We start from the raw sequence: 15,008 nt of genomic DNA, 5'->3' as shown, positions 1-15,008 counted from the left end.
GATTCTGCTACTCCATGAATGGTAGTCATTCAAGCACTGGATAAGCATATTAATTTCATTGCATTAGAAACAGTCATCACTCATGAAAGGGTAATGTATCTCTCACTGAGGTAAAAATGAGTTGCTGAAATGGTTAGAAAGGTGTCTTATTTAGAAGTCTGTAATTTATTACAATCCTACTATGATTCAAATTCTCGGCTCATTGAAGTAGACCATTGTGCAGACACTTACAGGAAACTCAGGTTACTGTAGAAGTGTACTATCACCACAGCTTGCATACCCTTTACAATGGACCACCTCTAAATCTGATTTTTATTTGCACAGGCTGCATCAACTGCGTAGGAATTTGGAAATAACTGTGAGGCAAATATACTCAAATGATAATGAAGTTAGTGTAAAATATTTTGACGTCCATGGATCTAGTCCTGCTCTCACTGAAGTCAATGGCAAGTTACCATTGGGGTGGAATCAGAAACCAAAGGATGAAATCTTCGATACATTAAAATAAATGCAGAGTTTTACCTTTGACGTTAATGAGCTTAGGAGTTCACTCATGGTTTTCAAAAGTGATTGATACTCCATGGCCCTGGCCAAAATTTTCCGAAGTAATTAATGGCAATGGGATTGCATTTAGTCAATATACCACCAAAAGTGGCACTGGCTGGAAAGAAAACTCCAGACCAAGCAGGAGAGGCATTAAATCGGCAGCATGTGGTATGATAACTCAGTCTCCAATGGAGAGTTCTAACCATAAGATGTCCCAGAAACCCAGCACAATGAGACTTTTAGGTCTATCAAAAGTTAAAATTAGGGCCTATTCATGTATTGGGTCAGTAGTTATTTGTTTACATTAAAGAAAGAGAGAAAAATATAGCTTCTTTTGCCAATGGTGGATGTTGATGTTGTGAATAAGTAGTGAGATCAATTAAATTCCATTTCCCTGATAATTTTAGAGATTGCATTTGCTGCTAACATTAAAGCTTGTATTTCATTGAAAATAGTTGGTTCCTGAGGTCATACTTTCAGCACTTCAAGCCTTCAGCTTCATGTTAGTTCCACTACAAGGCAGTTTAAATTAAATACAATAAATAGTTGTATTTCTACAAAAAAACCATCGTATTGGGGTATTTTGTTTCAAATATAGGTAATACACAACAGATTTAAAAGGTGAAAATAAGCTATGAATGAGCTACTTTTAGATATGTATGTCAGTCATTTCCCATATTGTTATGCTTTTTTAATTAGATGAAAATAAATGAATTGAAAAGATGAAAGGAACTTCTGCAATCTCTCACTTCAAAGGGCAGTTCTCTTCTGAGAAGGGACTATGCAAAATAAAAGCAGCTTATTCAAGAAATCTGCTTTCTCTGTATATTCAGATTCACTTTCCCTTGCTTTAGAGACAAGGAACAACTTCTTCACATTTGACCTATATGGAGTTCTTTTAAATATGCACATATATAAATGAGAGCCAAATTTGGTTCATAACTAATTTCTGCTATTTGTATTCTCTTTTATAGACTCTATATGACCATACAGAAAGAGCTGGATTTTTTGACCATATGCATTTTTAAATGAAATTTTTAACCAAAATTCCAAATCCAAAATAATGTTTTGTCCTTGGTCCAATTCTTTACTTGATCAAGGGGCAGGCTCTCCCACTCCATTTACTCTCTGACTTAACTCAGGTTTCTCTTAAGTTATGTTCCAAAGCAGGCCTAAATTCGGATCACAAATACTCATCACATGTCCCGTGGTGTTATCCCCTTTCCCTGAGATCAGGGAAGTGAGATGAACTTGGTGCAGGTGAGGCTGAATCCCAGCCACCTTAAAAGGCCTGTGACTGTATCTGAGTGATTTGTTTTGCAAAGAGCCCACTACAGCAAGATGTAGATAAGCTGTATCTCTGGAAATAATAATGCTACCTAGGGTTGCCAGGTATCCGGTATTGAACCGGACAGTCTGGTATTTTCGCCTCCTCCGGTAAAAAAAAAAATTCAGAAAATACCTGACATCTAAAATGTCCAGTATTTTCTGATTTTTTCTGGCCAGGAGGTGAAGATCCCAGGCTGTCAGTCTCAATATGGAGGCAATCTGACAACCTTAGTGCTTACTGGGTTCCACCTCACCACACGGTTTTTAAAGGGACCATGATGTTTTTTGTTTGTTTTTTGCTTAACAACACTTGGGGGTCCCCCCCTTTTTTTTTCTCAACAAACTTTTCCTGGCATGGTTTATTGTTGTTGTTGGTCAGTATTTTTTCTGAAACCATCTGGCAATCCTAAGTACCTAGTGGAGAATTTAATTTTTTTTTCTGTAAACTATAATCTTGCATGAGGATCGTAAGCCAAAAATTTTGTTTTGTTTGAGACAGCCCCCTGTTTGTGGAAAATCCCTCCTGTAAGAGGGGGAAAAGAAAAATACTAATTTGGTAGAATCCTCAGAACAGACTCCCTTTTCAGGAAAACATTTTAGTTCAAAAATTTTAGGGAAAAACAGTGCCATCTTTTTGTTGTTGTTGTTGTTGTTCTTCAGAGATGTGTTTGTGAAATCAAAGTTGAATTTGCATCATGGGAGGGACAGAATGGATGTCTGAGGTGATTGGGAGAGACTAGTGTAAGCTCTGTGGTACAAGAGTGCTGGCCAGTTGCTCAAGCTTTTCTTTCAAAAGGAAGATAAAAGTATAAAACTGGACCATGAAAACCAAGTAGCATCCTGCAATTTCTTTAACCTCTGGAATGTTCCAGACTGCCAACCAAGTAAACGTGTTTGCAGCTGTTGATATGTATCTGTATGTGCCTTTGCTCTCTTTAGGGTTAATACTGAAACAGTTTGTCATCTACCATACTTTTGAGAGAGTTTGCCTGTCTGTTTCTGTGTTTGTCAAGAACTGCTTCTAAACAGTAAAAGCCAGGACTACCAAATTCGGTATACAGCTCCCTCTTATTATATCTTAATGCAACATAAGGGTTTGGTTGTGCCAGGGAAATGGGATGTGCCTGGAATGAGATACTTCTCATAAAACCATACAGAAAAGACAGAATCACCAGGCAGGTGAAACAGTCTGGTTGACGTGCATGCGCCCATCTGCCCAGGACTTCCCAAACCCTGAGCCTCCCACCCCCAGGCACCATTTAGAGAGGGCAGAGGGACTGAAGCTCCTCCTCCAGATTTATACAGGGATGTTGCTAGCTGTTCCCCTTCATCATTGTCAGGGAGCAAGAAGAAAGTGCACAAACTTGAGTTAAGGACCCAAGTATTACCAGGTAAATGTGCTAGTTTAAAATAAGGGGGGAAAAGATTTGTTTCCTGCACCTTTCACAGGCTTTGGATACACAAACAGAACAGTTTACACTAAAGCTGTTTCAATAGGCTGATAAGGTCCCCCATTCATCTTAGAAATCAAAGAAGTAAGTTGCAAATAGTTAAAATATCATATGTAGGGGTCAGAGTAATAAAGTACAAACTACTTAAACAGCTCACTCATTTGTAAGTCCCTAACCTGTGCTATAACTGTGTTCAGGGACACATCTTTCATGGCCTCTGGGGAAAAACACCCTTCTCATGGAATTCCAGAATGCAAATCCATGTTCGGGGTGCCAATCATGGAACATGGACTTCTATTCTTGTGGGGGAAGGGTAGCAACTCCCTTCCCAGCATCATCTTTATAAGCCTATGATGTATTTAAGTAACTTGCATTATTTTCCAGTAGGTAATTCACTGCCAAGTCAGATAACTGGTTAATATAAGGTGATACAAATTTTCTAAACATATATTAAGCAGCTGATTGAGGTTGCAAGTAGGTGGGCTAAGTTGTAGTAAGTGATAGATAACGGATCTAGTGTATAGTGTGTTGTTGAGATTCTGAAGAGGTACTCTTTATAGTCTGAAATGTGTCTATGTTGTCTGCTGTGAGAACTCTTTGATATTTTAGGAAATGACTTGGATCAGCATTCAAATTGGATCAGCATTCAAATGAAGATCAGATTAAGCTCATTATTCTAACAGTGGAACTAGAGTTGAATGGGAAACAAGTTATTTGAAGCATCAATTACATCAAACATAAAACTAGCCATTGAACTAAATGAATTGTGATGGAAGGAGTTTCTTTGCTCTTGTACCTAAATGCTGTTAAATATTCAGTTAGAGTGCTTCCTATGTCCCAAGAGATGGATAACAACCCCTTGTAGCCCTATGGTTTAGCTTAATACTAATTAAAATAGCCAAGGAATTTAAGGCTTCGTTCATTACCAAAAAAAAAAAAACCAAAAAAACCCCCAGAATTATAAATGCATTCTACAAATTTCCCAGGGGCACAGGGTTTGTAAGTAGTGCTCAGTTCACAAACTGAATAGTGGGGAGATTACATGATTGTCTGCAGTAGCATGTATTGGAGTTTAGTAAATGATGAAGTTGTGCTTGAAAATCACTTGAAGAGAAAGTAAATATACACATTCTAGGAGTAATGGAAGAATTGTTCTGACTTCAGCAAAGGGTCTAAAATGTTAAAGAAAGTAAAGCATAACTAGACTGAGGGAGGGTCAGATATAAAATACAAAATGTATATTTGCAAAGAGAAGGATCTATCTATAAGGCTATCTGGAAGCCTGCCTCTCTTTGGAAGTTGAATCTTGCATTCAGCTGAAAATGGTCCTTAGACTTTTTCTTCTGGTCAGTGGAAGAGCCTTGCTGGTAAGCCCTTGGCTCAGAGACTGTGTTGATAGGGGACACAACTATATAGATAGATATTTATAAATGTATAGTTATTTTCTGTGCTTTTGATGGAGGCATCTACTGCTTGTGATGGAGGCTAAGGTAGATGCAAATGGAAATAATAAATAATGATAAAGTTTGGGACAATGCAGATTGTGTAGGCTGTTGTCTTGATTGTATTACCCTGATAGCATTTTTTTTTAAAATGTGGCTTGATTTTAAAAAAGGAAGAGATTCCTAAGTTCAGATTGAAAGTCTTTGGCTCTCTACAATATTATTGTGGCTTTCTCATATCCTTATATTGATAAGAATTTTTATATATTTTGATCATCACTCGCTTAATCTCTTATTTTCTCACAAATTTAAACCTAATTTTCTTAATTGTTTCTGTTACTGTAGTTTTGACCCCTGAGGCCTTTTAGTTTCTCTGTAGCTCACTTTGTTCCTGTTTGTAATGTTTCATTATCCTTCCTAGACCAGCATGCTCTGAATTGTGCAATGCTCCAGGTGTTTTTGCTCAAAGATATTCTGTACAGTGCCAGCATTTTTGCTGTTTCTTTATTGACATAGCCCCAGCGGTTTCTTTGCTTTCCTGACTGTGGCTAGCTAATGAGCTGAATATAGTATATTTCTGTCAAGTCTCTCTCTCAGATCTTTTCTATAACCTGTCATCTGTGACTATGTGGGACCTATCCTGACAAGACATTTTCAAACTTATCTACATCTTTAATCCTTTCCTACATTTAAACTACTGTCAGACTACTATGAAAACTACTGTCAGACTGTGCCCACATTTTTTTTCCTTTGCCCTTTGTGATGGGTTCCTGACGATCCCAGGCCTGAGTCTTGTTGATATACCTGCCTCTAATGAGAGGAGTTTTTGCCTGTGGTTCATGGTCGTCAGGTTCCACACAGTACCAGCCTTCCAGCCACTCAAGCACTCTCCTTTGGGCTATTTGACTTGGTGTTTAACAATCAGTTCCCTCGTCCCTTTGAAGCATTTACCCTGTGATATCCAGAGCTGACACTGGCTACTCACAGAAATCCCTGATCCTTTGTTCCCAAGAAACAGTGTATCACTCTGAGTGGTCTTTCCTTTCACCACTTCAGTATTACACACAGCACTCGTGAGCATTTCTGATAAATCCAAAGAAGGTATTATACTGCTACATCCCATATGCTTCATAGAAATATTGTTATAGTATGATCTGGCATGAATAAAGTGTGTTTTATGCAAGATGCATCATGTAAGATATCATTGGCAACTTGAGAAATCTGTTGCTTGCCATTTCAGCCAGACTGACCATACTCTTAATGACCTTAAAACATGCATATTGCTTCAGAGAGATGTTAACTCCAGACTGCAAAGAGAAGCTTCAGAATTGTCATTCATGCTTAAATTTGACGCTTTATGTATGGGTCTCAACAAAGATGCTAATTATCTCACCCATTACAAAGATAGCTTCCCCAATTATCACCCCTAATGTCATTACCTCACAGACACTAACCTTCCTCCCTCACCTCCACTCTGTTCTAAAATTTGATTTGTCTATTTTATATGTGTTCATTTTTTTGATTGTATCACTTTAGTGTATATATGGTTGTGCATATTTTCTTCCGCAAATTGATCTGAGGAAGTGGGTCTGGCCCACGAAAGTTCATTACCTAATAAACCATCTTGTTAGTCTTTAACGTGCTACATAGTTCTGTCTTTTGTATTGTTTCTGTTTCTGAAGTTAAAAATAGTGACTATGTAACAATTACAGTTATGTTTTCACCTAGAGAATGCCCACAAGATAGTATGCAGACAGCCTGGATGGGCTATTATGGGGACAATAGCACTTAGAACATGCTAATCTCCATCTTCCTGGAAAATTTCCTGTGATGTTGCTAATAACCCTTGACTCCTGGATCCTTTGATACTGCAGGGTCATGTGACCATGACACCCAGTACCGAACTACATCTGTGGCTGCTAGGAGGGATGGTTAGCTGCCTGATGGTGCTTGGGTTATGGGTTAGCTGCCTTATGGTAATCCTATTTTTAAGGCTGGGAAGTGAAATAATCAGGATTGGTTCTTGTCTTCGTGGTTTCCCCACCCAAGATGATGGCTATAAACACCTAAAATTGAACTGTGGAAGAAAGAGACTGGACCCAGGCTGGAAATATGCTTGGACTGCAAAGGAGATGCTTAAAATGATATTTAGGATGAGAAAATTACCACTTATACCATTTGTTTAGTGTATTAGCTTAGTTTCTATGTTTGTTTTATTTTCTCAGCAATCTACTTTGGTCTGTTTCCTATCCTTATAATCATTCCAAGTTTATTCTTTGTACTTAATAAACCTATTTTGTTTCCTAAAACCAGTTTGTGTATTTCGTAACCGGGAGGGCAGGCAAAAAGCTGGGCATATCTTTCTCCTCATTGAGGAAGGGAGCGAATATCACAAGCTTATACAATACAGTTTTCTGTGCAAGATCATACCATTTTGGATTTACATGGCAGGGGGACGTGCACTTCAGGGCTGATCAAGTCCTGAGCTGAGTCTTCCCACACCAAGCTGATCTCAGTGTCCGTGTCCTTTTGCAGCTAGATGTGTCCCTACCAGATTCAAATGTTGCAGTGGCCTTTGATGGTTTTACATTGACTGTTGAGGGATGAGGCAAGAGTAGTCATCTGAACCAGACTTTACACCACTGGAACCAGGGGAGATGACAATTCCCTCCTGCTTGAATGGGCCATCAGTGAGACATGTGATTCCCAGGAGACTTTCCAAAACCCATAAGACATTTTTTTCACTATACATTATCCTTTAAATATTTCCCCTAAAAAATCTCACAATGATTATGTGTATTGATAAGGTATAAGCTTTCCATATGGACCTCACATACTAGCCTTCATGGATCAATACTATGAAAGTGGTGTACTGAGTGGAGTAAGTTTGTCAGGTCAGAAACAGAAGTTGCTTGTAAAGAATAGTGAACCCTTTTCGTTTGGCACCAGTGGGCCTTTGTGTTACACCTTTGGATCCAGTCTTGTCTTTCTGAGACTCTGTTGCACTCTCCCATTTCATATTACTTGCAAATGTGCATAAGCCTGTCTCTAATTATTAATTACACATCTTGCTTTGGCAAGTTTCCTATTTTGTAATCTGACTTCAGCTCTGCAAAGTGTTGTGAACAAAACTGTGGGAAAAGCATAATACAGTAAACTTCCAATAATCCGGCACCTTTAGGACCCAGGGTGTGCTGGATTATCAGATATGCTGGACTATCGGAAGAGGGGGCTATGAGGGGTCTGGGGTGGGGTGGGGATGCCACCCCAGACCCCTCATAGCCCCCCCTTCTGATAGTCCAGCTCTGCCCCAGGCGTCCCTGATTCAGCCGTTGCTGGTCAGTTTCATCAACGGCTGAATCTGGGACGCCTGCGGCAGAGCAGCTGGGGTGCTGCAGGGTTAGTCCTGCAGCGCCGAGGGGTGGCACTACGGGACCAACCCAGCAGCACTCCAGCTGCTCTGCCCCTGGCTTCCCTGATTCAGCTGCTGGTCAGTTTCAGCAGCGGCTGAATCAGGGAAGCCAGGCACAGAACAGCTCCAATTGTCCGGCTGCCCGGAGCACTTCCGGGTTCCTGATGGTGCCGGGCCATCAGGAGTGCCAGAGCATTGGATGCCGGACCAATGAAGTTTTACTGTACATTAATATCACTTCTGAACTTCTATATGTATAATGTAAGGTTACGGTAATGTCTTGCACATAATACCTAGGAATTTGATGTATCTAATGTATTTGTATGGGCTAACAGCATAACTTACATTGTTTGAATTAGTTGATAATCGTAAAAAAGTGAAAAAGATAAGTGAGAAAAAAACCCTGAATGTTTCAAGAAGTTTTGTAAGAATTATTATGCCATTCTTTTAATTTTTTTTTCCTAAAAAGGGGACATGCAGTTTGGATTAGGTTAATATTTTCTTTAACCTTTTTACTGTGTATCTATAGTTGTGGCAATCACAAACCTTTTTCCCTATTTTTGAGAAAGGTTGTGTTATATCCACAGAGCCAAAATCTGTCCCCAAGGGCATTTTCTCTGTTTGTGAGCGCGTGCCAAGTCAGCATAATGTTTTGCTGCACTGGAAATGGCACATTGAGTCAGACTCATACGCCATCTAGTCCAGTACAGGCAGTCCCCGACTTACGGATCCGACTTATGTCGGATCCGCACTTACGAACGGGGTGCCCCGGAGGTCGAGGTAGCGGATTGCTACCTGCGAGCTCCAGAGCGAGAAAGCCCCGTTCGTAAGCTGCTCTGGTGCCCCTGGTCTGCTGGAGACCGTCTCCAGCAGACCAGGGGCACCGGGCGGGTTCCCGCGCTTCTGAGGCTTTGCCAGAGCAAAGCCTCAGAAGCGCGGCACCCCGCTGCCGCTGCGGCTCTGCTCCCGGTGTCCCTGGTCTGCTGGGGGGGGGGGCGCGACTAGTGTGCTCCCCCCCCCCCCAGCAGACCAGGCTTGTGTTTGGACCCTGGAGCAGAGCAGCTGGGGCGCTGCCGATTGGTCCTGCAGCGCCGCTCTGGGCACTACTGGACCAACCCGGCAGCACCCCAGCTGCTCTGCCCCAGGTCCTGATTCAGCCGCTGCTGGTCAGTTTCAGCAGCGGCTGAATCAGGACGCCTGGGGCAGAGCAGCTGGGGTGCTGCTGGGTTGGTCCAGTAGCGCCGAGGAGTGGTGCTACTGGAGCAACCCAGCAGCACCCCAGCTGCTCTGCCCCAGGCGTCCCCAAGTCAGCCGCTGCTGAAACTGACCAGCGCTGACTACAGGAAGCCCGAGGCAGAGTTGCTCTGCCCCAGGCTTCCTGGAATCAGCGCTGATCAGTTTCAGCAGCAGCTAACTTGGGGAAGCTTGGGGTTCTTAAGTTGAATCTGTATGTAAGTCAGAACTGGCGGTCAGTTTCAGCAGCGGCTGAATCTGGACGCCAGTTCCGACTTACATACAGATTCAACTTAAGAACAAAGCTACAGTCCCTATCTTGTACGTAACCCGGGGACTGCCTGTATTGTGTCAGTGGTCACTACCAAATGCTTCTGAGAAAGGTACAAAAAAACCCAAACCCAGATCAGGCTGATGTGGGATAATCTGCCCCCATGAAATTTTCATTCATCCTAATCCCTAATAATGATCAGCTTCAACCCTGGCTTTATCTCCCTTCCAGTCCTCTTGCCTTTAGCATTAATTATTATAATTCTGAATATTCTTTTTATCCATGTAAACATCCAATTATTCTTTGAATCTTGCTAAATTTTGGCTTCTGTTCCTTTCTAGGGGAATGAGTTCAACTGCCTAATTACATGTTATTTGAAAATGTATTTCCTTTTATCAGTGTTATATTTGCCACTTTTCAGTTTTATTTCATGTCCTCGTATCCTGGCATTATGAGACTGGAAGAGTAGAAGGTTTTGGTCTATCCTTCTTACCACTTCTGGTGGCCAGTACTGTTAGAGTTGACTTATCTTCGATGTCTAAGGATGGGAATTGTGTTAGAGTTTTCCTTCCTTAGCCCGAAAAAAGGGAAGTAATTTATTACTTGCACTAGCTGAATCAGTGCGGGATAGAGAAGAGGCTGAGCTCCAAGTGTTCCCCGGCCCTTCCTGACTATCTAGTTAGGGTGAAGAGTCAGAAGTTGCATGGTGCTCTGTACCCCTATGCTGGAAAATGTTCCCTCAGTGGAGGTGCACAGTCCATGTGGAAATCCAGCCAAAAAAGTATATTCTGACTCCACTGGCTAGTACAAGTGTGGGAGATGAATCCTTATGGGAAAAACTCGTTTCTCTGTGAATTAGTTTCACTAGATTTCTATTGGTGTTACATTATTTTTAATACATTTTGTATGTGGAGTAGCTACTTGATATATTTATTGGGCTCATTTGTTCCCCTCTCCTTTTCCATAGGTTTGAAGATGGCACCATTTCATTCCTTGATATTATTGCACTGAAACATGGATTTGATACTTTGGAAAGACTTACAGGTCAGTTGCAAACGTAATTCTAACACTGAAAAGAGAGGTTTCAGATTAATACATGGGGTTTGGTTCTTATCTTTTTGACACCCCTACCTTAATTCACTTGGATCATGTTAGTTATGAGTCATGTTCACTAGTGTGAGATTGGAGTTGTGCATGTGAGTGGTAGGGATGTAAAAGTGTAGTCGATTAACTGCTAAGCAAAAGCTTATCGGTTAATGCTATAGCCTACACACACTACCCCCCAACCTCCGCCAGTAAATTTTTTAGCAGGCTGGCCAGCAGCCCAGCTCAGTCCTGGTCCATGCCCCTGCTATGGCTCTGCATTTAAAGTGTATTATGAGCCAGTTCCAGCTCAGTTCCAGCTCATGCTGGGGCTCAGTCCCTCCCCGCCCCTGGACAGGGGCTGCTGCTGTCCAGCGCTTTTGCCTTTATATCTGAGGGTATGTCTACACTACCCTCCTAGTTCGAACTAGGAGGGTAATGTAGGCATACTGCACTTGCAAATGAAGCCCGGGATTTGAATTTCCCGGGCTTCATTTGCATAAGCGGGGAGCCGCCATTTTTAAAACCCCGCTGGTTCGAAGCCTAGTTCGAACTACCTAGTTCGTGCCCCGTGTAGCCGCGCTGCACGGGGTTCGAACCAGCGGGGTTTTAAAAATGGTGGCTCCCCGCTTATGCAAATGAAGCCCGGGAAATTCAAATCCCGGGCTTCATTTGCAAGTGCGGTATGCCTACATTACCCCGCTAGTTCGAACTAGCGGGATAGTGTAGACATACCCTGAGGTAGCAGCGCAGGGTGACAGATGGCTGGTCCGTGAGGGGAGCAGGTTTTAAAACTGGCTCCTCTCGCAGACCAGCTCCTTCCTGGCACCCTGTGCTGCTGCCTCTGATATAGAAGCAGCAGCATGAAGTGGCAGAGGGTTCAGGGATAGGGCCAATGTACACTGGCTGTCAGCCCCACCCCTGGGGACTATAGTATAATTGAGAAGCCAATAAGAATTCATGAGGTTAATTGACTATTCAGTTAACTGATATTTAACATCCCTAAAGAGTGTTATAGAAACTTTTAGAATATCAGATTTTTTTTCCAAGCTGCTTTACTGCTGTTAGTAAATGTGATGGGATTCTTCTAGACATGTAAAGTTTTGAGTAGGTAGAGCATTTGACTCCGAATGACATTCACAGATATATGGAAGGATTCAGCAGAAAAATATTTGCATTAATTAGCGGGGCTTCATTCAACTATAGCTGACAGCAGTGAGGTTTACAACTGTGTGTTGAAACCTAAAGATATGACCTGTTGCTGATGAGCTTTTTTGTGAGAGGGAAATCAGTAAAAGCAATTTAGTACATTCCCAAAAGTGTTGTGTTAAATTAGAACCACTGTTCTATTGTCTCTGGCTACATTCAGGCAGTAAATTTTCCAGACAATTTTACTATTTACAACTGTATATATTGTATTATTATGATGTCTTTTAATGCAAACCATTCTAAAATAAATTGTATTTTACAATTCTTATTCAGCTTTTTTTCTGGTCAGAAAAAAAGAAACATGACTGTGAAACCACAGTAGAAATAAATCAAAGATTTGAGTATGAGTAATCATTTTTTAGATCATTCATAGAAGAATCTGAAAGATATTGATAAATTCGGTTCTGAAGAAGACTTCCTGTCCTCAGCACACACCATTTAAATCAAATTCTATGAGTGAATTTCTATCCTGGCTCATTTTATTTTTTTCATAAATATTTATCTACTATATATTTGAGAGAGTTTGTCTGTGTGTCTGTTTGTCCATCTGTCTGTATGTTTGTTCAAGAACTCCTAAATGGTAAGAACTCGGACTACCAAATTTGGTATACAGCTTCTTCTTATCATAACTTAAGCAAGCTAAGGGATTGGCTGTGCCAGAAAAATGGGATGTGCCTGGAATGGGATTGCTTCTCATAAAACCATACAGAAATGAGACAGAACCACCAAGGAGATACAGTGGGCTTGCTGGGTGCTTCCCCCCCCCCCCCCCCAGTCTAGGATTGCTCCAGCCTCAAGCCTTCTAACCTCCAGGTGCCCTTTAAGGAGGGGGTAGAGGACAGGGCTAATACTTCCTCCTCTCTACACCCTGATTCATACGGGAATATTACTGGCTGTTCCCCTTAGTCAGTGAGCAAGGAGAAAGTGCATAGTTTGCTGAATTCCGCATCTGGCTTGGGAGCCCAAGGGGCAGTGTGTAGGAGTATTAATAACAGTCAGCAGGTAATACAAAATCTATTTTCCCTTGGCTCCCTGCTGACTGCAACTTCCTCCAGGGCATAAAGTATCTGTGTCCTGGCCTGCCCACCTTCAGACATTAGACAGACATGAAAGACTTGCCAATGCAAGCGTCATGCAAGATGCTTGGCTTTTGGCAGTCAGGTCATTAAAGCCTATGGAGTTCTTTGTATGAATGGAGGACTTGAATAAGGATTGTGGGATGAGTTCCTATATACTGTAATAGGCTTATATACACTTCCAGGGTATTTCAAAATAAGTGATTTTGAAATAGTAACTCCTGAAATAACTATTTTGAAATAAATGTATTCCTCTTCACAAGCAGGAATTATTATTTCAAAGTAACAGGTACAGTAGGGTGGATACTCGCCTTGTTATTTCTAAATGAGGGGAGTTATGCCCTTGGTGTCTTTTGGAGGTCTCTTCTAAATTGAGAATGTGCACAATTATCATAACATTGAATTGAGGGCTAAACATATTTTCATTTTGTATTTTTGACATATAGGGTTTGGTTTACATGAGACCTTTTGCTTAGGAACTTATTTCCGTGTTGTGCTCATAGTCTTGAAAACTCAGAAAACGGGTATTCAAATATTTCCTATGTATATAAGCTATTTATCTAAGATATTTATGAAGTTAAAACTGTATATCATAATTGAAAGTGGAATGAAAAATTATGTATAAATTAAATTCCATTAAAGTGTTAAACATTAATCTGCATTTTTAATTATTAATATGTCTTGAAAAACAAAAACAAAAACACAAAGAAAAACATGTTACAATGGGCATATATTTTTTCTTTGAGTGTTGCATGATGTGTTTCCTTACCAAACTCACTTGGGGACTTTATCTTGACAGAGTTAATATATATGAAAAATAACAGCAGTCTTTGATTAGAGAATGTATTGGTATTTTGGCATTCATAAAAAGATATGCCTCATTGGAATCTTATGGGTGCACTTTAGTCATCCTTTAACAGATGCCAGAGTTCCAATTCCAATGCATATTGGGTACCATCACAAAGATTACTTTTATTTCATTTCTTACATTTTTAATTTCTGAACTAACTGGATCCAGCTGTTTCAGTCCTTGATGAAATGCTGAGATTTTATGCTAAATCCAGAAGGGCTAAATTAAAGCAAAATAAAATTTGCATATTGTTTAAAACTCCACTTATTCAGCAGCTCTAGATTATATGGTGCTAATCACAAACACTAGATACAGTAAATCCTCTTGAAGTCACCCTGGGGTTAAGTCAACTGCTTTATGCTCTTTGACATATACCCATGAAATGTGTAATCAAGTCTGTTTGACGTCCTCTTCTAATTGCTGTGTATATATTTTTAACAGATGCCTTTCCAGCTGATCTATGCCTTACAAAACTTTTTTTTTACTATTAATGAGAAAATGGCTCTTTATGTTAGAGGCAAGTGCCAATTAAAAGAAACTAATATTAGTTTCCCTATTCAGAGGCTGTGTTTTCAGATAAGATAGCAGAAAGCTTATGGGTATAAATAAAATGTAAGGATCACTGGAAAGATATTCATTGTGGGTATAATTATTTATTTTTGTAGCATAATGTACTGTTTTAGAATATCATACAAATAAAAGCTTGTTCTTTAAAATGTGTATTTTTTATAAGAAGGGAAATATTAAGTAAATTATATTCTCTGTTGGAATTAAGGGTGGTTAAGAAATATGTCATATTCTAGAATGGACTTATGAAAGTCTTATGAAAGTCAGAGTTTTCAGTTTTTCCAACAATAAATATTGTATTTATTTTACTGTCAAGAATATAATATAATATAATATAATATAATATAATATAATATAATATAATATAATATAATATAATTCAGCCTTTTGTTATAGTAGGTAGCATACTTGGTTCTATGATTAGTGCTATGAAAATACATATAATAATAATAAATAACTTGCAAGGTGTTAGGAGAGAAAAGGAATATGTAATGAGCTAGTAATCCTTAGATATTAAATAAATAACAACTGATTGTTAC

General features: G+C 40.1%; 1 protein-coding gene across 2 annotated transcripts in view; it reads left to right on the top strand.

Annotated features, from left to right (window-relative positions):
• The window catches only part of MOCOS (molybdenum cofactor sulfurase), a 353,074-nt gene that overhangs the window by 195,296 nt on the left and 142,770 nt on the right, over window positions 1-15,008 (top strand). For both annotated transcript variants that reach the window (XM_089776481.1, XM_075921610.2), the window contains one exon: window positions 10,652-10,728. In XM_089776481.1, coding sequence (XP_089632607.1) covers window positions 10,652-10,728 — 77 coding nt within the window. The remainder of the gene's footprint in view (window positions 1-10,651; window positions 10,729-15,008) is intronic.

This window comes from Pelodiscus sinensis, chromosome 2, assembly GCF_052426305.1.
Source record: "Pelodiscus sinensis isolate ZL-2025 chromosome 2, ASM5242630v1, whole genome shotgun sequence".
NCBI lineage: Eukaryota > Metazoa > Chordata > Testudines > Trionychidae > Pelodiscus > Pelodiscus sinensis.
The sequence above is the reverse complement of the archived record's forward strand: the minus strand, read 5'-3'. Positions and strand labels throughout refer to the sequence as shown.